The sequence below is a fragment of the Anoplophora glabripennis genome, unplaced genomic scaffold (genome assembly GCF_000390285.2).
Source record: "Anoplophora glabripennis isolate ALB-LARVAE unplaced genomic scaffold, Agla_2.0 scaffold3, whole genome shotgun sequence".
In the NCBI taxonomy this organism is placed as follows: Eukaryota; Metazoa; Arthropoda; class Insecta; order Coleoptera; family Cerambycidae; genus Anoplophora; species Anoplophora glabripennis.
Window position 1 is genome coordinate 4,014,294 of NW_019416486.1, and position 23,722 is coordinate 4,038,015.

Here is a 23,722-nt window from a genome sequence, read left to right on the forward strand (position 1 = left end):
CGTGAGCATCCACAGGACTTATGCCGAAGAACCATGGACAATTTTATCAAAAGGGCGGAAGTCCGCTAAGCTGCTCGTGGCGGTCATTTAGCCGATATAATTTTTCATGTTTAATGTAAATGTCTTAATATTATAACAAAATAAAAATATCTGCAATTTTTCAAAAAACAACGGGTTTTATTTATATTTTAAAATGTGACCTCTAACTAAATCACCCTTTATTATCAAGTCATTTTTTTACGAACTTATTAAAATATTTGCGCCACTGGGTTTTTAATTTCTTCGTATCACATTAGCAGAACATTTGTATCTACATTTTTTGCAAATATATTTTCATAAATTTTAATAAAGTAGCAAAATAAATTACAAAATATTAACGAGACACTTTCCCTTTTACCTACTATGTCAATAGTTACAAATTAGTAACAAAGTGACAATACTTTTCTAATACAACTTTGACTTTAATGGCAATTTATTTATTTATTTATTGCTTGTTAACATACGTTAATAAACTATAAATGGATGTAAAATTATAAAAAAGTACAAATATAATATCTAAAATAAAAAAATGTATCTAAATGCCAACAATCCTTTAACAATTTCACACTTACACATTCTACCATACATTTTTTTACCATTACTACATTTCATACTTTACTGTGTAGTTCTAATTTTCTTTTTTGTTTTTTTTTATTAAGAAATGAATTTATTTCAGACAATGTGGGCAGTGTAGTAAAGCCAAAAAGGAGACCGTATTTGCTCAAAAGGAAAGCTTTAACGACAGGCATATTTGATACAAACCGGAAAGACTCTGACAAGGAAAAAGGTGAGTTGTTTTGTTTGCAGTTCAATAACAATTACATTATTTTATCTGAATAAACTTGAAACCCATTTGAATTGACAAAATTGTTCAGTTGATGTAGGGAACTTAAATTAGAATATAAAAAGCAGAAACTTCGTTACTTTTGATAATAATTACTGTTATCTTTTGTTTAAACTAAAAATTCCACCATTTTAATCATTTGCCTTTAAAAAGAGGTAATAAGTAAGAGGTTTGAATAGTACTAAATGCTTTGTTGGTAAATGATACCTACTCAGATATCTTATTGAATAATTTACTTTTAATTTTAACAGTATCAATTTTAAACAATTCATTTTCTTTGGCAATTTGGAGTAAAATTCAAATTTACTGTATAAAAACATATTTAATACTGCATTTGCGATAGTTTAAATTATAGTGCTGTTTTTTTAATAAATAGAATATGTTTTCAAATAAATTTTGCACTGAGAATTTTCACGAAGGAAAATCACCAGTACTATGGTGCATGGAGGAAGAATTTACAATCTGAACGGACTGAAGCCAGCAATTAATGGAAGTATGCCAAATTTAAAGAAAATTTTTGGTTATTAATAAATTGGGTAGATGCACAAGCCAGTAAAAAATCAGTGCATCCTCTGTTTACATTGTTCATTATTTTTAATGACAATATGGTCCCATATAGTTCATTATAAATTCCTCGAGACATATTTTTGATAAAAACATTAATAATCTGTTTTCTGTCTGTGAGTAACTAATTTATAATAAAAGTGCTGAAACTTTATCATTAAGATGTTACTATGATGAAACCCATTATGAAAGTCAACACAAATTAAATTTAAGCTCCTCATTACTTCAATTTTAATTCAATGATTTTTGGTAAACATGTTTTGAACGTAAAACTAGACTTGTGTTTACTCAGTGAAGTTTAAGATGCGTTCAAGGCCCGTTTGGACAGCTTTTTTAGTAACTATTTGTACGGTAAACAGCTCGTACCTGTTTGGATAACCATTCAACAAAAATCAACAAAGTACTCAGGAAACAGACATTGTATTTATATCTATACGTAGGACTTACTTATTTATTAATTCAATCCGAAATGCCGAAAAGTCACGTACAGAAAATATATATATAGGGTGGCCAAATGAAAACGAAACAGAGCCATTTTCAGGAACTGCGTCAAGATTGTAGAAAAACGCTCAGACCCGTCGATTTTAGATTAAAGGAGGACATTCTTTGCTGGTATTTTTGACTCCGCCACTTTCACTGATCCCAGACACAGATGCCAGTTGTATCATACTTAATGTAGGATCAAGATGAACTTGTCCCAAAACTGCAACTTCATTAGCTTCATTAACTATAGGTTTTTCAATTTCTCGTTTTTTATTGGCTACTTTCCCTGTCTCTTGAAATTTTTTTACTAACTTTAGAACATACTTCCTCCTGACGTGTCGATCTTGATGTAGTTCGTTAAATAACTGAGCTGTTCTATTCGCACATTTATTGTTCATAAAGTAAAGCGAAATGATATCTACCCTTTCCGCAATGGAATAAACCATAGTGTTTAATTTTCAAAAACACAATTAAATAAACTACCAACCAAATAATACTAGAAAATAATTTGGAATCCACTAATTTTACGTTCATTGTGTGTGTATAGCATTCATTTCTGTTTTTTACAATTGTGTTTTTTTTACGAAAGTGATAACAAATCGCCAAAAACCAATGTAACGCAAAAATACTAAATTTATACCATTGGCGTACTTAATTCGAATGGCTGACATTTTTACCGTTACTAATTGTTTGTATATAAGTTTCAACTTTAAAATCAAAATCAAAAATCAAATAGTATTGGAGGAATTATAAACTTTAAAGTCTGTTGTAAAGAGAACTGTAAGAGCTTTCAAAAGAAATATTAGGTACTCAACCCCCAGTGCCATTTAAATATTTAGGGGTGATGCTTACCCTTGCTTGGGGGGTGAAAGTGGTGGAGTCAAAAATACCAGCAACGAATGTCCTCCTTTAATCTAAAATCGACGGGTCTGAGCATTTTTCTACAATCTTGACGCAGTCCCTGAAAATGGCTCTGTTTCGTTTTCATTTGGCCGCCCCGTATATTGAATTTTAAGAACACATTTATTTCTACCTTTTGAATATAGGATCTAGTTAATGCAAATTATCGCTCGAAATGTTTTTCTAGTTTCACTAGTTACTGAAACAGGAGTATCTTGTTATATTCAACTGAGGAAGTTGAGCAGAAATCTATCCATCCAAATGATTTATTATTATATATCTTAATTTACCGCTGAAAAAAACTTGGCAAAATAGTATATTTTAGCGTCTGTAATTTGTTCCGGACACTGAATAAACTCTTGGCTTCATTTAGCTATTGTGTAAGAATTTTAAATAGTTCGTGAAATAAAATATGCGAAATATTTTGACGGCAATTAAGGTTCCTGCGGTGTTGAAATTCCACAGCTTAATTAAGAACAGAGAACTCTATAACTAAACCTGGAAGCATGTAGCTGGTATTTACGGAGAATACGACGAAATATATTTGAAATTAAAGGTGTAGTTCTTACCTTGAGTCAGAGAATATTTTTCTCAGATAATTAAAAGTTTTAATACACTGTCATTCTTAGTTAGTCATGTAGAAACTAAATTACTGAAAAAAAAGTATATACCTAAATCGATTAATCCACGAGGCGGTTTATTGAACCGCGAATATATTGCTTCGATATGTCGTTTTTTATTTATCGAATCGTTGCAAAGACACATTCGATTGTCCTGTCTTTGAAAATCGGTTACATTTCCTAGCTTTATCGTTCGACTAATTGCAGAAAAAGTAATAAATACTTATCAGAAAACATATTGTCGATGAATTGTAAATTTAATTCAATTCAAGCCACGCCGTTGTTTAGATGGTATAGCAATAAATGTTTCTTTAATCACGTTCAAAAGTCATATATTTTATGTTGTAAATATGAAATTTCTCAAGACTTCCTTTTGAATCAGGATAAAGCCATTAGTCTCAAATAACCCACAAACCCAATAATACATAAATCCATTAAACCCAATCCCCCATTATTCTAATAACTAAAAATCATAAACCTGATAACTTATAAACCCATATTCCTAAAATCCCTAATTACAAATAATAAAACCCATAACCACGTAAACCCTAAGACCCATAACCGTGTAAAACCTCATTAACCCCAGTCCATCAATCCCAAAATGGATTAACTCCAAAATCCATAAACCCTAAATCTCATACGCCCCAAAATCCATGAACCTCGAAGTTCACAGACCCTAAAATCCATGGTTTTCAACATCTCGGCAACATCAAAATACGTTTATGGGTTTTAGCGTTTTGGTGTTCATGGTTTTATAGATTATTAGTTATTTGACTTTCGGTTATTAGGTGAATGGGTGATTAGGTTTAGTGTAGTTCTATTAGCACCTTCTACATGAAACAAAATAGGTAGTGCGTACAGTTTTCTATGGTTTTTCATTGCAAAATTGGATAAACATGCAATTTATATCCAAGCCGAATAAAACCATCGCACTGTATAGAATAGAAGTAATCGATCCTGCAATCAGATAAAAATCCCATCATCATATGGAATGTATATGGCCTTTGCAAAGATTTGATATTTAAGAGATTACTACAACGTATGGTCGAAATATATCGCTAATATGTCGCAAAATAATCGATATATAGGGTGTTTCAGTTCGAGTGAATCAAACTTTTTAGTCGGTTGCTAAAATCATATTATTTACGAAATCTTTGGTTTGCTTAACAAATTGATTCAAATTGGGTGTGGTATATTTACACATGTGCATAATTTACTGTAAAATATACAAATTTTTGTAGGTTAGTGGTTTTCGGGAAAACGATACATTATACCGATATTCAACAAGTATACTTTTTAATGTAGAATTGTCCACGAAATCTAAAAATGAATCCCAAATGATTAATAGGTCATTGACGTAGAAATTGGGGTAAAAAAATCCAATTTTACTACCCATTTTTACGCCACTGACCTACAAAAATTTGTAAATTTTACAGTAAATTATGCACATGTGTAAATGTCAACACTACACCAAATTTGAATCAATTTGTTATAAGCATACCTACCAAAGATTTCGTAAATAATATGATTTTAACAACCGACCAATACGGCCTTGTACAGTGAAAACGGTGAGACTTATTTATCGAGTTCTATTTGTGGTTAAAGTTTGATTCACTCGAACTAAAACACTATATGGCTGTTCAAAAAACCGTACCGAGTATTCACCGCTTCTATTCGTCTCACTAAAAATACCTATTTTTTGAAGTGTCCTGTTTATTTATTCTTTAGTCAGTTTTTTTAATATTTGTCACTTTTCTATTCTGTAATTCATAAATAAATAAGGATTATATGATTAGCGGAATTTCTAAAATATTGTCGGCTTCTTTAATTGCGTCTAATTTTCGCAGGAAGAGCTAAATTTGGATGATTTTATTTTCTATTTATTGAGATACTTCCTAAAATTTAAGTAAAAACATGCCCCGTCCTATTTAACTTGCGGATAGCTTTATTTCGCGAAAAATAGGTTAACGTCTTTAAATAAAATGTAAATAATAAATGTATGAATGGTTTACACTTTCAATTATTCGCAGAGCCATAACCTTTGAAATTAGATCACGTTCTGAGATCAACAGATGATATGTGTATTTTTAGTGTTCTTGTATTTATAAATAATTTTTATTTAGGAAGAGAGTACAGAAATAGGAAAGGGTCTCAGATCTCTATTTTTTTGCGAACGAGCCTCAGGAGAAATAAAGCAGCTGTAAGTAAAAACGGGAATCACTTTTTGGGCCAGGTTCTATATATACACTTAGGCGTACATATAAAATATAAATAATTTCGGACAGAGTTCTTATCAACAAAGTAAAATATATGGGTACCTGTCCAAACAATTTTAATTAAGCACATATTTCCAGGACCAGACAAACACATCGAATTTTTGCTTACACGTTGCGTGGAACCGACTGATTATTTAAAACAAAATAAATACTTTTGGAAACATATTTCTAAGCGTAAAAATATCTCTAATTTTAAAAATATCCGAGGTGATGGAGCCGCCGCCACAGTTAAGTGATGTGTTTTCGTAGATTCCGCGAGGTATTGTTTACTTAAAGCTGCAGATTAAGTATTCGATTATAAACTTGATGGAGTAATATGAAGAGCGCCACATAAATTACGGGCCTGTTTTGATTTGCACTTGTAAAATGAGACTGCGTATTTGCTTTTCATTTGTTACAGCCCGCTTTTTGTTTCGCGACTTGTGAAAGGGGAGATAGAGGTTACGCTGTCCGATTCAAGTTTTTTCGAAATATAACACACGCAACAGAAAAGGTGTGTTTATTTTATGTCTCTTCACTGAAATAAATGGGCTTACTAAACAGGTTTTCTAGATCAATAAGAATAAAGCACATTAAAAAATACTCTTCAAAAAAATCTTCATACTCATTATCAAACGAGTTTAACTAGAATGCACTTAATACAGGTTATGGAACTGAAATGAATTATTTATAGGTACAGGGTGTTTAGGAAGAGATGTACATACTTCAGTATGTTATTCTACGTTTAATTTTAAGTAAAAAAATCTTATGAACATAGGTCTGGAAACGCTTCGTTTAAGATATACAGGATGTGAAATTTAAAAAAAATAATTAAATTTTCTTTAATAACCTCGACTACTTTGAGTTAGTTCATGAAATTTTGTAGGCGGTATCTATTTTGGTTTGGGTGAATCGTATATCCACGGAGGTTTTTGGTTTTTTGGTTTTCAAATATCACTAAAAATGAAAATTTTTCTATCCTCTCCTAATTGACGGATTCGAATTTTTCAAAAAGCGTATGAAAGCTTGAGAGCCCTTCTATAAGTGATTAAATTTTCAAGTATCTAACGGCCTTTGTTTGAAAATTTGCAAATTTTTTTTCAAAATCTGGATTGCAAAATTATTATGCAAAATCTATCTAACCGATTTTGATGAAATTTGGTGTGATAATTCTACATAACATGAATTTTTGTTGAGCCAAGTATGAAAGTCCCAAACCAATTTAGAGACCTCAAAAAGATTCCCTTTAAAAAGTAATGTTTTTTAACCCCATATTTGGCGATTTTTTCGATTTTTACAATATAATCATGATTCATTCGATTTATAACTAGTCATATTTGGTAAAAAAATTAATTACAAACATTTTTCTCCTCTTCCATTTTCGCCTAAAATGAACTCTTGGAAAGATACATCATTTTTTAACATATTGTGCCGCCAAAAATTTTCCAAAATTTTCATTTCTAGTGATATTTGAAAGTCAAAAAGCCAAAAATCTCCGTGGATATACGATTTACACAAATATGGACTTTTTGAAATAGATCCTGTCTGGACTATATGGTTTAGAGGGATTTGCCATATTTATTATAAGTTTAACTTCACAAATTTACAGTATATATAAGGTATCGTACTGCTCATTGACACCATTTCACACATTTAATAACGAAAGCAGTCAGTTGTACTGTCGAAACGCGTTATTGTATATGTCGCGCTTGCCATTTACCTATACTTACCGATGACGTCAATGTATCGACATCCCAGTCCAAGGCGTTTGCGCGCGAAGTGAACCGATTAAAACTTTAATATCTAATAACTTTTTAAAAATAAATTAATATAACAAAACCTTTCCACATTGCTTGTAGTATTCGGTGCAGATACAAAAACTATTAAAATATTTTTTCTGCAAGAGGCCTATTTGCATGCATCATCATCTTTAAATGGGTTTTTAACGGAAACGACTGCTCTTAGAGACTTCAATAAGGTGTACATTTCTTAAGTAGAAAAGATAGGGGAAAATGTCTTTCTATTCGAAAATGACATACACCGGGGCACAAAAAAGTTAAAACGATTTAAAATGATCCTAATGGTCGCTTGTGGCGCCCTCTGGGAGATACAACCAGTCGTCCATAAAATTTGAATTTCCCTCCGCATACAAAATTTCATGAATTTAGCTCAAAGTAGTCGAGAGTTATTAAAGAAAATGTAATTAATTTTTTTTAAATTTGACATCCTGTATATCCTAAACGAAGCGTTTCCAGACCTATGTTCATAGGTTCACTAGGTGTTGCGAGTATTATTCAATGCCGGTCGGGGCCTATAGCCAGCGGAGTAGTTGTTTCTCGCAACACTGGCAATTTAAACAATTTATATTCGCCCTGTTGGCGACAGTCGTGCAACAAAAGTACCTGGCAAATTTTAACAGGTCACTTCCTTCCGTAGTAGCCATCTGAATGATATAGTTGGAAGTCAGCACGACAGATAGAATCATTTGCGTTCCGCGTATAATTAAAGCGATTTCAATTTCCTATTTCGCAAATATCATCCTAAATGTTTTCATCTTTAAAGCTTTCTATGTGGGTCTAGAAATATTCCTCCAAAAAATGTATGCTTCCCATGCTTCATTATCAAAATATGCCCGCTTCAATTTTCGTGAGAGGTCGTTGCATCCGTTGTACAAGTTTATAGCAACAAAGAGATACTTGCTACTAGTAGAAAATTCAGTTCCACCATACAGTGGCCTTATATAGAATAGTATGGAAATATTAAATATCTTCTTTGGATAATTTAACCAACTGCCATTACTGAGTCTACGACCTTCATGAGTACCATGGCGCCAACCGAATTGGGGACGTACTGCATAATATATCAACTCATATCTTCCAATCTTGTTTCATCAAGACAAGGAATATTGAGAGAAACATATTTGCTATTATTACTGTGATTCCATCGCTACTAATTTAGTATTGTTTTTAAAATTTCAGGAATTAATTGTTCCCTGGGTATCTGCCAAGTGCACCGAATTATCAATTTTACAATAGTCACGGTATCTCCGATTCACCTTTTAGTTAAAAATAAGCTTGACACCACACATGTTTTCTGTTGTATATAATACTCGGCCGAACAATAGCTATTTATATTTAATGTCTTTTGCAATATCATCTCTACGGTTCAAGAATAAAATAAATTAATATCTAAAATAATGCCTTTTTAGTATATATGTCTTTTAATTGTCACTCTTCATTTCGGAGCTCCATTTTCAAAATACAGGATGTCAAAATTAAAATTTTAAAAATGATTTTTATTGATAACTGCGGTGATTGTAGAAATATTTATTTGAAATTTAGCACATATTTTGATCTTAAATCGGCNACGGAGAATACGACGAAATATATTTGAAATTAAAGGTGTAGTTCTTACCTTGAGTCAGAGAATATTTTTCTCAGATAATTAAAAGTTTTAATACACTGTCATTCTTAGTTAGTCATGTAGAAACTAAATTACTGAAAAAAAAGTATATACCTAAATCGATTAATCCACGAGGCGGTTTATTGAACCGCGAATATATTGCTTCGATATGTCGTTTTTTATTTATCGAATCGTTGCAAAGACACATTCGATTGTCCTGTCTTTGAAAATCGGTTACATTTCCTAGCTTTATCGTTCGACTAATTGCAGAAAAAGTAATAAATACTTATCAGAAAACATATTGTCGATGAATTGTAAATTTAATTCAATTCAAGCCACGCCGTTGTTTAGATGGTATAGCAATAAATGTTTCTTTAATCACGTTCAAAAGTCATATATTTTATGTTGTAAATATGAAATTTCTCAAGACTTCCTTTTGAATCAGGATAAAGCCATTAGTCTCAAATAACCCACAAACCCAATAATACATAAATCCATTAAACCCAATCCCCCATTATTCTAATAACTAAAAATCATAAACCTGATAACTTATAAACCCATATTCCTAAAATCCCTAATTACAAATAATAAAACCCATAACCACGTAAACCCTAAGACCCATAACCGTGTAAAACCTCATTAACCCCAGTCCATCAATCCCAAAATGGATTAACTCCAAAATCCATAAACCCTAAATCTCATACGCCCCAAAATCCATGAACCTCGAAGTTCACAGACCCTAAAATCCATGGTTTTCAACATCTCGGCAACATCAAAATATGTTTATGGGTTTTAGTGTTTTGGTGTTCATGGTTTTATAGATTATTAGTTATTTGACTTTCGGTTATTAGGTGAATTGGTGATTAGGTTTAGTGGATTTATGGATTATTAGATTTGTACGTCATTCAAGACCTAATGGCTTTTTTCCTGTTATAAAAGCCTTACCAAATTTTATATTTTCCGCATTTTCAGCATAAAGTCTATGATTTTTAATGTGATTAAAGGAACATTTGTTGCTAAAGCGTATAACTTGCCGCGTGGATCGAATTGTTTCCATTTTTGCCCACGTACGTCTTAGCGATTTTTGACACATTGCTCATCGCTTTCGATAAACTGCACCGTGAATGGGGTCGAAAATCTCTGCGATTGTTTTCCGCCGTTGTGAGATAATTTCTAGCAGCGATTTATTGCTTTTGCGAGCTATTAGTCAACTCACCTATAGTTTATTTTCATAAAATTTAATAGCTTCAAATGATTATTTTCCTTTCTTGAACAACTTCTTCATCCAATACCTTTACTTCTTGTTGCATTGTTTCGTAGTTCTATAAGTACCTTCTACATGAAACAAAATAGGTAGTGCATACATATTTCTGTTTTTTCATTGCAAAAATAAACATGCAATTTATATCCAAGCATGATAAAACCACTGCACTGAATAGAATAGAAAAATAACAAATAGAAGGAAGGACAATTTTTTTGGTAGTTCAGTCAAATATTTTTTAAAATGAAACGGACAAGGCTACGTTTTAGAAAGAGGCAGACATGTTCTTTGAGAAATGTTTAGATTACCTGAATAAATTGTATGATTTCGAAAATTCAGTGCACAGTAAATTGAGCATTCTTTCAATGATAAAACCGATTACGTGGAATGCTTTGAGAGATTTGGCCATTGATTTAAAGATCACTTTTGATGAAAATAAACTCTATGCAGATTTCTGAATTTTGAGGGAGGTTCAGGGCAGCATTGTTAAATCAAGTGAATGAGTGGATTTGAGGTGGGTAAAATTTTTCTCAATAGTCAAAAATGGATTTGGAGACATGTCGAAGAAAATAGTTTCAGTCATTTTGTCTGTACTTGTATCAAACGCCACCTGTGAGCATTTAAATGAAGAACATGTCGAAGCAGAAATCCAGACGTTTTTCAATTATTTTAAAATGGACTGCAAGGAGTTCTTTAAATTTGTCAGTTCCAGACCAGATATTTTGAAATTTATACGTTCAAATGTAAAATATAAGTTCAAAATAAAATAAAAAGTTTCGATGTTTTATTTTTCTCCCGGATTTAGACAGTCAGTTACTATCCATTCCTACGCCACTGACCTACAAAAATTTTAAATTTTATTGTAAATGCACATGTGTAAATGTTAACACCACACCTTTGAATCAATTTGTTATAAGCATACAAACGAGTAAATAATATGATATTAACATCCGATCAATACGGCCCTGTACAGTCAAAACGGTGAGACTTAGACCCTTGCTTTATAAGACAATTCTGAAATATGTATTGAATTCTATTTGTGGTTAAAGTTTGATTCACTCGAACTGAAACACCGTGTATATGGCTGAAAAGTCCTGTTTAATTTGAAACGAACCTTGTATTATTCTTTAGTTAGTTTTTATAATTTGTCACTTTTGTATTCTGTAATTCATAAATAAATAAGGATTATATGATTTAGGGGAATTTCTAAAATATTGTCGTGTTCTTTAATTGCGTCTAATTTTCGTGTGAAGAGCTAAATTTGGATGATTTTATTTTCTATTTATTGAGATTAAATACTCCCTAAAATTTAAGTAAAAACATGCCCCGTCCTATTTAACTTGCGGATAGCTTTATTTCGCGAAAAATAGGTTAACGTCTTTAAATAAAAAGTAAATAATAAATGTATGAATGGTTTACACTTTCAATTATTCTCAGAGCCATAACCTTTGAAATTAGATCACGTTGTGAGATCAACAGATGATATGTGTATTTTTAGTGTTCTTGTATTTATAAATAATTTTTATTTAGGAAGAGAGTACAGAAATAGGGAAGGGTCTCAGATCTGTATTTTTTTGCGAACGAGCCTCAGGAGAAATAAAGCAGCTGTAAGTAAAAACGGGAATCACTTTTTGGGCCAGGTTCTATATATACACTTAGGCGTACATATAAAATATAAATAATTTCGGACAGAGTTCTTATCAACAAAGTAAAATATATGGGTACCTGTCCAAACAATTTTAATTAAGCACATATTTCCAGGACCAGACAAACACATCGAATTTTTGCTTACACGTTGCGTGGAACCGACTGATTATTTAAAACAAAATAAATACTTTTGGAAACATATTTCTAAGCGTAAAAATATCTCTAATTTTAAAAATATCCGAGGTGATGGAGCCGCCGCCACAGTTAAGTGATGTGTTTTCGTAGATTCCGCGAGGTATTGTTTACTTAAAGCTGCAGATTAAGTATTCGATTATAAACTTGATGGAGTAATATGAAGAGCGCCACATAAATTACGGGCCTGTTTTGATTTGCACTTGTAAAATGAGACTGCGTATTTGCTTTTCATTTGTTACAGCCCGCTTTTTGTTTCGCGACTTGTGAAAGGGGAGATAGAGGTTACGCTGTCCGATTCAAGTTTTTTCGAAATATAACACACGCAACAGAAAAGGTGTGTTTATTTTATGTCTCTTCACTGAAATAAATGGGCTTACTAAACGTTTATTATTCAACAGTTGAATATAGGGCGAGCCAAAACTCGAGCACATAATTTTCTCAATTTTTTTAAATGTCCCGACGAACGATCCTAGCTGTTGCACTAGGTGTTGCGAGTATAATTCAATGCCGGTCGGGGCCTATAGCCAGCGGAGTAGTTGTTTCTCGCAACACTGGCAATTTAAACAGTTTGTATTCGCCCTGTTGGCGACAGTCGTGCAACAAAAGTATTTGGCAAATTTTAACAGGTCACTTCCTTCCGTAGTAGCCATCTGAATGATATAGTTGGAAGTCAGCACGACAGATGAAGCCATTTGCGTTCCGCGTATAATTAAAGCGATTTCAATTTCCTGTTTCGCAAATATCATCCCAAATGTTGTCATCTTTAAAGCTTTCTATGTGGGTATAGAAATATTCCTCCAAAAAATGTATACTTCCCATTCTTCATTATCAAAATATGCCCGCTTCAATTTTCGTGAGCGGTTGCTGCATCCGTTGTACAAGTTTATAGCAACAAAGAGATACTTGCTACTAGTAGAAAATTCAGTTCCACCATACAGTGGCTTTATATAGAATAATATGGAAATATTAAATATCTTCTTTGGATAATTTAACCAACTGCCATTACTGAGTCTACGACCTTCATGAGTACCATGCCGCTAACCGAATTGGGGCCTCTATAGTTGCCACTGTCTTGATACGGAACTCTAACGTACTGCATAATATATCAGCTCATATCTTCCAATCTTGTTTCATCAAGACAAGGAATATTGAGAGAAACATATTTGCCATTATTACTGTGATTCCATCGCTACTAATTTAGTATTGTTTTTAAAATTTCAGGTTGGGAATTAATTGTTCCCTGGGTATCTGCCAAGTGCACCGAATTATCAATTTTACAATAGTCACGGTATCTCCGATTCACCTTTCAGTTAAAAATAAGCTTGACACCACACATGTTTTCTGTTGTATATAATACTCGGCCGAACAATAGCTATTTATATTTAATGTCTTTTGGAATATCATCTCTACGGTTCAGGAATAAAATAAATTAATATCTAAAATAATGCCTTTTTAGTATATTTGTCTTTTAATTGTCACTTTTCATTTCGGAGCTCCATTTTCAAAATACAGGATGTCAAAATTAAAATTTAAAAAATGATTTTTATTGATAACTGCGGTGATTGTAGAAATATTTATTTGAAGTTTAGCACATATTTTGATCTTAAGTCGGCACACTTTTTGTGTAATTTTTGGTATAAAATATCAAATCGTGAACGGAGGGGAGGGGGGTTGCAGTAACCATTTGTAACACCCTGTATATTAAAAAAATAAGATAGTAAAGTAGATTGCAATAACACCAAAGTCTAGCACTGTAAAACTCTATTTTCTTAAGAGATTCTTTATTAGAAAAGATCGGTTCCAGACAACCAGAATTTCATTTAATTGTCATATTAACCTGTTCAGTAAACTTCTACGAAGTATTAATAGTTAAACCGTTAAACCTTAATACCAGTTGGGTCAAGTTCATCATCAGATGGTTTTGATTACTAATTCAATTTCTAGATCGAATTCTAGCGTGTGTCATTCATACAACATTATTTTAGGTTTCAATTAGATTCATACACAGACAAAAGTAATTTGAAATTTTTAAAAGAGAATTTAAATCATCTCGTCACTATCTGCATTGCAATATTCTTGAAAGAATATGTATTGTATGTCGTCAGTGTAAAAGTGCGAGACGCAACTTTTTAAATATTAGAGCTACACATCGTGACTATAAGGTACTAAAACAGATCCCTGTGGCAGTGCTTGTTGAATAGAATACTGACTACTATGTATATACAACGCACTGCTTCCTGCCAGTAAGGCTAGAAAAATGTGAAACCGCATAGCCCCAGAAAAAACAAATGGGGCCATGGACCACACCAGTATATTCCATAGTACTTTGACCCGGAATCCGAATCTAAACTCTGTATCTAGAGACCAACTCGTGTTTTGACCCTAACATCAAGAAACTCCTCTAGACAGTGATTTTTGAGACTTCAAACCGACATAAGTAGTCAGTAGGCACATACACACTCTTTTGTCGAAATTTTCCATGACCGTCTTTCATAAATGCGACTGACCTGCGTTGATACAGCGTCCAAGTTCCTTTTTCAGGGCCTGGATGGTCGGGAGCTTATAGGCATAAACAGTAGGTTTCAAAAAACCCAAAAGAAGTCCAACGGCGTTAAATCGCTTGATCTGGGCGGCCAATTCTGATCACCAAAATTACATGACCAGGAAGTGTCTCATGCAGTCTTGTTGAAACCACATGTCGTCTACATCCATACTTTCAATTTAGGCACAAAAAAGTGAATTGTCATGTCGCGATATCGAGCACCAGTATCTGTTAGGTATTGCCTAATTAGCCGCATTTTTGAAAAAGAATGGTTCGATGATGCCTCCAGGCCAAAATCCGCACCAAACAGTGATACGTTGGGGATGCATTTGTTTCTCAATAATCACTCGTGGATTTTCTGAACCTCAAATGAGACAATTTTGTCGATTAACGAAGTTCGAGCCTTATCTTTGAAGATGATTTTGTTCGATTAATCAGCATCCACTTGTTCCATTCAATGCATTCGTCGATCTGCGTAGTTAGTAGGCTTCAGTTCTTGAGTCATTTGAACTTCTTAAGCATGGAGATGCAAATCTTTTGTGAAAATACGGTATAGAGAGCTTCTCGAAATATCCGATTTTTGACCATGGTGAATTGATGTCCTTGGACTATCAGCAACACTCCCCAGGAACTGCTTCGATGTTTCGTGTTGAACGACTTGTTGAAGGACGAGTGTTTAAGATCTCTTTGAATTATTTTTCCAAAAATCTCTTCACAGTTGATGAAGTTAAATCACTATCCTGACCATATTTTGTACGAAAATTGCGAACTGTAGCTGCCAAACCTTCATTATTTTTAAAATATTGATGAACAATGAAAACGTATTGTTCTTTCGTGCAGCGCTCCATTTTTAATAACCCTGTACTGTCTACGCTGTCTTTTTTTTCGTTGGCAACACTTTACCTTACAAATGGCGCAAAATTCAAATATTGCGTGAATTTTGGGACACCCGATACATTCTCGCACATCCTGGGTTATGGGGTTATAACGCAATCAAATCATGAATTCGAATGTTTTTCCAGTCAATGATTACTCAAGTCAGTTTTTAATCTTGAAAATCTTTTTCTGAACATAGTTTTGATGTTAGGATCAAAATTCGAAAACTGATCTGACAATTCTAATGTTTTATTTAGATTCAGCAGGTCAAGGTACTATAGGATACTCTACGAAATATTAATAATTTTTCTGTTCTGGAATAAATGTACAAGGACTGGCATAAAAATCTGTTTTAAAGTTGTGAAAGCGATAATTAAGTGTTACTTTCCTTTGTTAATGATAACATAAAGAAATTCAGGATATTTTGCAAAATCGATTGTCATAATAAACGCAATTTTATCACAACTCGATATATTTCACTGCCAATCGGCAGATAGAAATTCTTTTTTTAAATCGAGCGTGCAAAAAGAATCTTCAAAATTGCTGAAATTTATTTTATTGGATAAAGTAGTGTTTGAAATGTACTGCTCTCTAACACTTCACGATAATTGGAAATTAACAGTAAACGATGGATCCGCGCATTTCACCACAGTTTTAAAAACCATTAAACCGCTCCGTGTCTCTCTTCTAATAAAAATGCGTGTAGGACGTTTCAAATTCCAACTTGTTCAAACAAACCGAAGCCCCAGTTAAAGCAAACTTTCGGCGCCACGATTTGCAGCATCGTAAACTAATTTTAATTATTTGTTCATTATCTTATATTTTGAAAATATTTTCTTTGTTTAAATATGTGCGTGGATAATTTTAGCGTGGAAGTTATTTATGTGCTTGAATTCCTGCTGTCAAATTAGACAAGTGCGTCCGCGTCCGATGGGCCAAAAATGTTGGCGAATATTTGTTGCCTTACATACTTTATAAAATTGTGTAACACTGGAAATGCTAATTTTTTCTCTCTGAGATTTATGTACCATTTTTCCAAAATATATGAAAATATTCTTTCAATTCCACAAAAAAATGTTTTTAGATCTTCTACAAAAATACACGAACATCTATTATCCGTTTTAAACTATTAACTTTATTTACGTTGGAGCCTGACTGAATTTGGATTATCTTTCACTTCACTTTTTTACTTGATTGCAAACAAGAACAATTGTCTTGAAATTTACTAAATGTTTCACAATAATAGTTTACATTTTTTCCGTAAGTCTGTCGCGTGCACATGTGGTGTACATCAGCTGTGTGGCGTTGGGTTAAGCGCTGTTGTCCCGTTGTGTTGTGATGAAACTTCCCAATATTAATACTCGCTGTATTTTGAAAACTGTTAATCTTACGCCCCTGTAATATTCAACATTTTTGGTTCATTTATGATTACTCTATCTTATGCTGAAGTAATGGCAGTCAAACTTCTTACACCCTGTATAATAATATAGATTTATTTATACCTGCACTCTTATAAATAAATAAATAAATAAATAATATGTTACTGTGTAGTGACGTTTCGGATTGGAAAACTCATCGTCAGAGTAAATTTTCTTCAAATATGTTGGCTTTTGATTTCTCATGGGTTTAAACTTTTCAAGTGAATAAATCGTTATTTTACTTTTTGTAATAATTGAATATGTTGTTTCAAAGAATTTGTACCTTAAATGTGGCAGATGGTAGCATAAGAAGTTTTGTTTATTAGCGGATCTTCTTATTTAAAATAATAAATGGTTTATATTACTCTGTTTCACAAAAATTTCTAAAGACAGAACTTAATACACTGCATAAAATAAATCATTGTATAAATATTAGCAACCAGTATTTGAATGACAACATTAATTTGTCTTCAGATACGTGATAATTTTTAACATTCTATAGAACGAATGTTTCTAATTGTACTACTAATAATAGGATGACACATTGGATGTTCTGTTAATTCTTGAGAGCGAAACAAATGACAAATCCATCTACATATCATACCAATGAGTTGCATTTATTATACGGAATTCACTTTTGTAAAATAAATGTTATTGTTGGTGTTGTTACCTTTTATACATTGGTCATCACAAAGCAGTTTATCTCGACAGCGGCCGGGTCATTAGCGAGAAATTAAGAGGGTATATGAAACCAATATCAAAGTTACTGTTCTGTCAATAAAAAACAAATAAATAGGTAACTTTAGGATTCAAGGTATATCCTTCCTACGTTTCCATTATATTAGTTAGTAAACATGTATTATTCTTTCTTCAACAACTAGCTAGTGTCACCGGAAATAAGTCGAGGCTTATAAATTACATTATCTCAAGGGCAAATAAACACTTGGCTGGCGCATACCGTTCGAAAGAGAATAAAATTGTATATAGAATATAGTAAAACATACAGGGTGTTCCATTTAAAGAACCGACTTATGAAGGTTTGAAGTTAACTAAACTCGACATTCAATTTCTAGCACCCTGTATGCAATTGAGCCACTTTGAAAGTATGGATGGAAAGCTTAGGGGTCTAGCTATCCCGCCTATAAATATTGTTGCTGTATCTTTCTTACTACAAAATATACATGGTTTGAAGCTAGTCATTGTTTCTCTCCATATAAAAAAAATTGAATATCTCGAAAACGGTTAATTTTAGGAATAGGGAAAATTCATAAAAGTTCACCTAAAATAACACGTAGAATCCAAAATTGCAATAATATATAGGGTGTTCCATTTAAAATAGGTGAGTTTTAGTTGAGAAAGGCATGTCCGAAAACCCGGTATCCCAAATTTTCAAAATTCAAATCGATGTAGTCTTTGAAATAATTCTAATGGGCTGTCACCGTGAGACACCCTGTATAGTATACAGTAAACAATTTTTTTTCTTATTTAATGTCAAAGTGGTTATTAGACAAATTTCCTTGAGTTACGTTCCAGAATTTCAGTTAGTCGTTTGTAGATTATACCCTTCAAAGAATTTGTATATTTTCAAAAGAAGTAATAAATCAATTTGTTCTCTCTGAAATTTAAACAATAATATTTTTAAATTGATTACTATTCTTTTTTTACAATTAGTCTTAAAAATAAGCCGTCAAAATAAACACTTGAACACAGTAAAAAATAGAAATTGCGACTCAAATTCTTCATCTTTACGTTCAACATTTTAAATAATTAAGAAATGAACTCTACTTTTATATATATGTTTATATATCCAACAATTCAATACTAAATGAATTTATATAAAAATTGAAAACTTGAAAAGAGGAAAATAACCAGCATAAAGTTCTGGAGCTGGTCAATTGTGGCGTAGAACAAGACTTAAGTATAGTTTAAAAAAGAAAATATAACTCAATTATTTATGTGACTTAAAAAAGATCTTCAGATTAGTATTCTGAGGAACACATACAATTACCCTTAAGAAACTGACTCTCACATAAAGTAACACCTTGTATATCATTTTAAACCTACTCTACCGATACGAAGTTAAACAATCTATGTTTTTTATTTCCACGGATGTAACAGATGGTTGCAGAAAATTCTTTGTGAAACAGTAGAATCTTCAACAGGTATGACAGAAAAGAAGAATTAAATTCCATAAGTTCAGATGGGCCATACTATGGAAACAATAAAATGAGTCGCCCCATTCGGTATGCTCAAATGGGGGAAGGATATTGAAATCCAGCACGGAAAACGAACAAACTGCTGGTATTAGGGAGAAATTCTAAATGGCATTGCATTAATTTCGCTAAATTACAATGTTAGTCACGAGCCTGTTTGAAACAGAAACATATTTCATTTTTATTTTTTAATTTATTAGTTTTTCCTGAGACTTCCTGGTTTAGGTCTTTCTGCAGCAAGTCGATGACAAACCTTCCATTATTGTAAACGTTGCATTCTTAGAATAAAAATAAATGGAATACTTTTTTCAACTCATAAATAAAATCAATTAAGCACTTCCCAAGTGCTGTTTCAGTTTTCAATTATTTGAAATAAAACCACACATACAGAAAGAGAGAGAGAGAGATTAAATTACTCAAGGCTAATTGATGACATAGACTTGAAAATTGGCACCTACAGTGAAGTTCTTCCATACCTTCATGTAAAATTTGATAAAAACTATGATGGGATTCCTGGATTTTTTTATAGAATATATCGTTCACGATTAAAAGAAAATTTCAGGAACTTGACAAGTCAAATACAGTGCATACACGGACTACTGCTTGGAAAGATAAATAAAACGTTTTTATTATTCTATTTTTGAGAAAAGTAATAATTTGACATCGATATTAATAATTTAATGTTTAATAATTAATATTAGAAAGAAAAGAAAAAAGTATTTAAGCGTTATTCCACTTATACTTATGTACAGTTCATTGTTTCAAATTATCATCTTAATTCATTTAACGTTTCAAATAATCTCATATAAAATATATGTTGCCAATCCATAATGGTTAAACCGGGTTACCGATACAAGGAGATGAATGGAAAGAGTAACATCACGTTGAAAGTAATTCTTTGACAGAAGTGCCATCTGGTGAAGACACACATACTTATTATGTTAATTTTGGCTTTCCCATTCAACTCTTGTTAGTAATTACTATACTTTTGACAATAACGTAGTCCTAGTTTGTTCCCATTTTTCAATTGTAAACAAATTTTTAATATGACATTTTTTGTAAAATTAAAAATGGAGCTCTATCGTTGTTCAACTATTTCCATTTTCTTATTTTGATAACACTACAAATTCGACCTATTTTAATTTCTGTTATCGAAAATTGTGTTATTGTTCAAATCAAATATTTGGATAATTACTCCAAAAAAGGTGACGATATAATAAAAGAAGTAGAATGAACTTGCAGATTATCATTAACATTTAAATGTATGTTTTACTCATGTTAATTTTCTGTATACCTATGTATATGAAATAATACTAAATTTATGGCAATAAACTGATTTTATATCTGTAATGGGAAAGCGACCAGCCTTCTCGAAATGTTAGTTCAGCTGGTTTCTACCCAGATTCTATCTTGACACGTCTACAACTTCAAACGTCGCTGTTCTGCCTTAAAGTTCAATACTTCAACAACCAGTCTCTATTACGAGTAGAACTTCTATCGTTCAGCTGGCTACTAAATTTATCACCAATATAGTACAGGTTATTCCAGATGATAAATGATAATATTAATTAATTTATAGCTGTATCGAGACAAATCTGTATATATATGTAACTTATGTATCCGTTATATAAAATAGGTTACCGTAACTCCAACTCCAATATAATTCTACTTGAGAACTCAATGGACACCCGTACACAGGTACCACACCTAATTCTTCTTCAGGTATATCTATCTATACCACAAATAGGAAAGTAAATACCGAAATGATATCATCGACCACAATTATAATTTAACAATCAAGTTAGTTTTGTATAAACAAATATTTTGCCACAATCCAAATCACCTATTTCTCTATTTTCTCATCAAACAGGAAGAAATATTCTTGCAAGGAGATAAATCCTTTGCTTTCCAAAAATAAGTTTTCCTCTTTCTACATTAATCTGAAAGATATTAATTTCTCTAAACACTCAAGCGTAGTCAATTTTATATAGATCTGAATATATGTTATATCTGTAAAATATAATGACTTGAAAATCAGTCAACGAAAATACTTTAGCAAACATATTACACAGATGTGCTACAAGATTACATTCTTGTAGCACATAGTTATTGCAACCGCTTAAGCAATACAATTTATTTAATTGATGCTTCTTTATATACAGGGTGATTCACAAACGGTGACCAAAAATGATATTTCTTATTCTTTGGCGAATTTTAAGGGGAGTCTCTTGTACAAACCTTTTATCTAAGACGCTTTATTAAAAAGATACAGGGTGTTAAACTTAAAAAAATATTTTAATTTTTTTTAAATAATTTAAAAACTAGTAAGTGAAATAATTTGAAATGAGGCACATGTCCAAATATTGTTCAAAATCTAAGGCCTTTTCTTAAAATTTAGTTGCTCCAGTAGAGGAGATACTCAGATACAGTGTATCGGTGGCATATTTTTCTAAATAAAATAGTACGCCACTACCTTACGGTAACAATCATGATATTTTCGGAAGGACAATTTTTTAAAACATTTATGGCAATTTGGATATGTCTCCACAATTCTTCTTCAGTGTTAGATGTGGAAGCATACACTATTGTTTTCAAAGTACCCCAAAGATAATAGTCGCAAGGTGTTAAGTCTGGTGAACGAACAGGCCAGTTAACAGGAACATTATCCCCTCTACCGATCCATCGACGAGGGAATCTTTGATTCAGATACTGCCGGACATTGACAGTGAAATGTGGTGGATCTCCATCATGCATAAACCACATGTTAGCTCTGAGCAATAACGGCACACCTTCCAATAACTCGGGTAAAGTGTTTTGCAAAAATTCTAAACAAAATTCGCCATTCAGTCTATTGGGTAGAATAACATGGTCAATTAATAATGCTATCAATGCGTTGTTGATTGTTTTTTCTAATTTTTTGAATAAAAATTAGGCACGTTGTAAATAATTCTAATTCGTCGTATGTATGTGTATCCATATCGAAAAATAAAATAACAGGTGGTACATCTAATCGCCATAAACACTCACTAATTGTCAGGTACAATGAGTTAAAGATCATACTGAAATTACAGTCAACCTACAAAATCAGTGCCTACTAACGCTTTGTTAACTATTATAATATGGGTGGCACGATAATGTAGATATTTAAAAAATATTTTTTGCACCTAAACCGCTCATTTAATCAAAATTCTACAAGAGGCCCAAAAACTTTCAAATCGTATCACCTATCAGATAAAAAATAGTTGTCATTATTGCCCGAAAGAGGAAAAAGTTATGAACGGATATTATCACCATACATCAATTTTGTAGGAGTTTCAGGTTTTAAAAAACACTCTGTATAACACCAAAATGTATAGATTGAAAGCAAAAGTCTACACTCAAAAAATAATCAAAATCGATTAATACGTATTCGAGTTATTTACAAAATTCAAAAAATTTTCAGGAACTTTGAGGCCATCTAGCGGCCAAACGAAGCGGTTTGGCTGAATTAGCCTAAATCTCACTATTCTGAGTCCACGAATCTGTAGTCCTCAGTTGTACACGTTATTCTGGGACACCCCTGTATATATAACTATTAATTTTCCTGCGCACTTTCTACTCTGGTTCAGATCCTCAGTCTCTAACTTTTCAAATCTATACACTGTATACGCAGAACTCTTTAGATATGGAAGCAATATCTTATTATTAGAAAATATTTATCTCACGTGTTTATAAGAACTAATGGAAATTTATAGTCATATATGATTTATGCTTTCAGATGGAAATGCGGGCGGCCTGGTTTTCGGCATCCCTCTGACGCAATGCGTGGAAAACGATCGTATCACGAGAGCGGCTGCAGGTAGCAGCCCTTTCCGAAGCAGAGCAGAACTGGCGGGAGTAGAGGAACAGGCTACTATCCAACGACACGGATCCAGATCCAGTTTCAGTTCGTTGATTGACAGAACGGATGAGGTAAGAGTACGTTTGAAATATGAGACATCAACAGATTTAGGAAAATAATTGCACAAAGCAACGTTGTTAAAAGCAGGAACATTCATTCCCTTTTTTCCATCAAAAATTAGAAGTTGGACAATTTTTGACCGATTACTCAAGGATCATTGAAGAGGTAGAGTTCAAATTTGCTACAGAGCAGCTACCTTTATGCAAAGTTTGAACAAAATCTAATCAATAGTGTCGGAATTAGGAGACGTGAACTATTAAAAAAAGTATTTGACATTGCGAAGGATTTTGTTTCTCAGATTTGGAGAACCGTTTCCTTCAAAAGAAAGAATATCTTTCGCTATGTTAGATAACTTTTTTTGGAGCTGAAAAATTCATGAGAATTCATGAGAAGATTCGTGAAATCTTGAAAATGTTGAGAATCTGTTTCTCATTGAAATAAGAATAATCATTTGTTATGACTAAATACTTACTATTACACCGAAAACTATATATATATATATATATATATATATGCATATAAC

The 23,722-nt window shown here is 32.3% G+C and overlaps 1 protein-coding gene across 2 annotated transcripts in view; it reads left to right on the plus strand.

Annotated features, from left to right (window-relative positions):
* The window catches only part of LOC108917763, a 90,021-nt gene that overhangs the window by 33,810 nt on the left and 32,489 nt on the right, over nt 1–23,722 (plus strand). For both annotated transcript variants that reach the window (XM_018724523.1, XM_018724515.1), the window contains exons 3-4: nt 716–826; nt 23,017–23,210. In XM_018724523.1, coding sequence (XP_018580039.1) covers nt 716–826; nt 23,017–23,210 — 305 coding nt within the window. The remainder of the gene's footprint in view (nt 1–715; nt 827–23,016; nt 23,211–23,722) is intronic.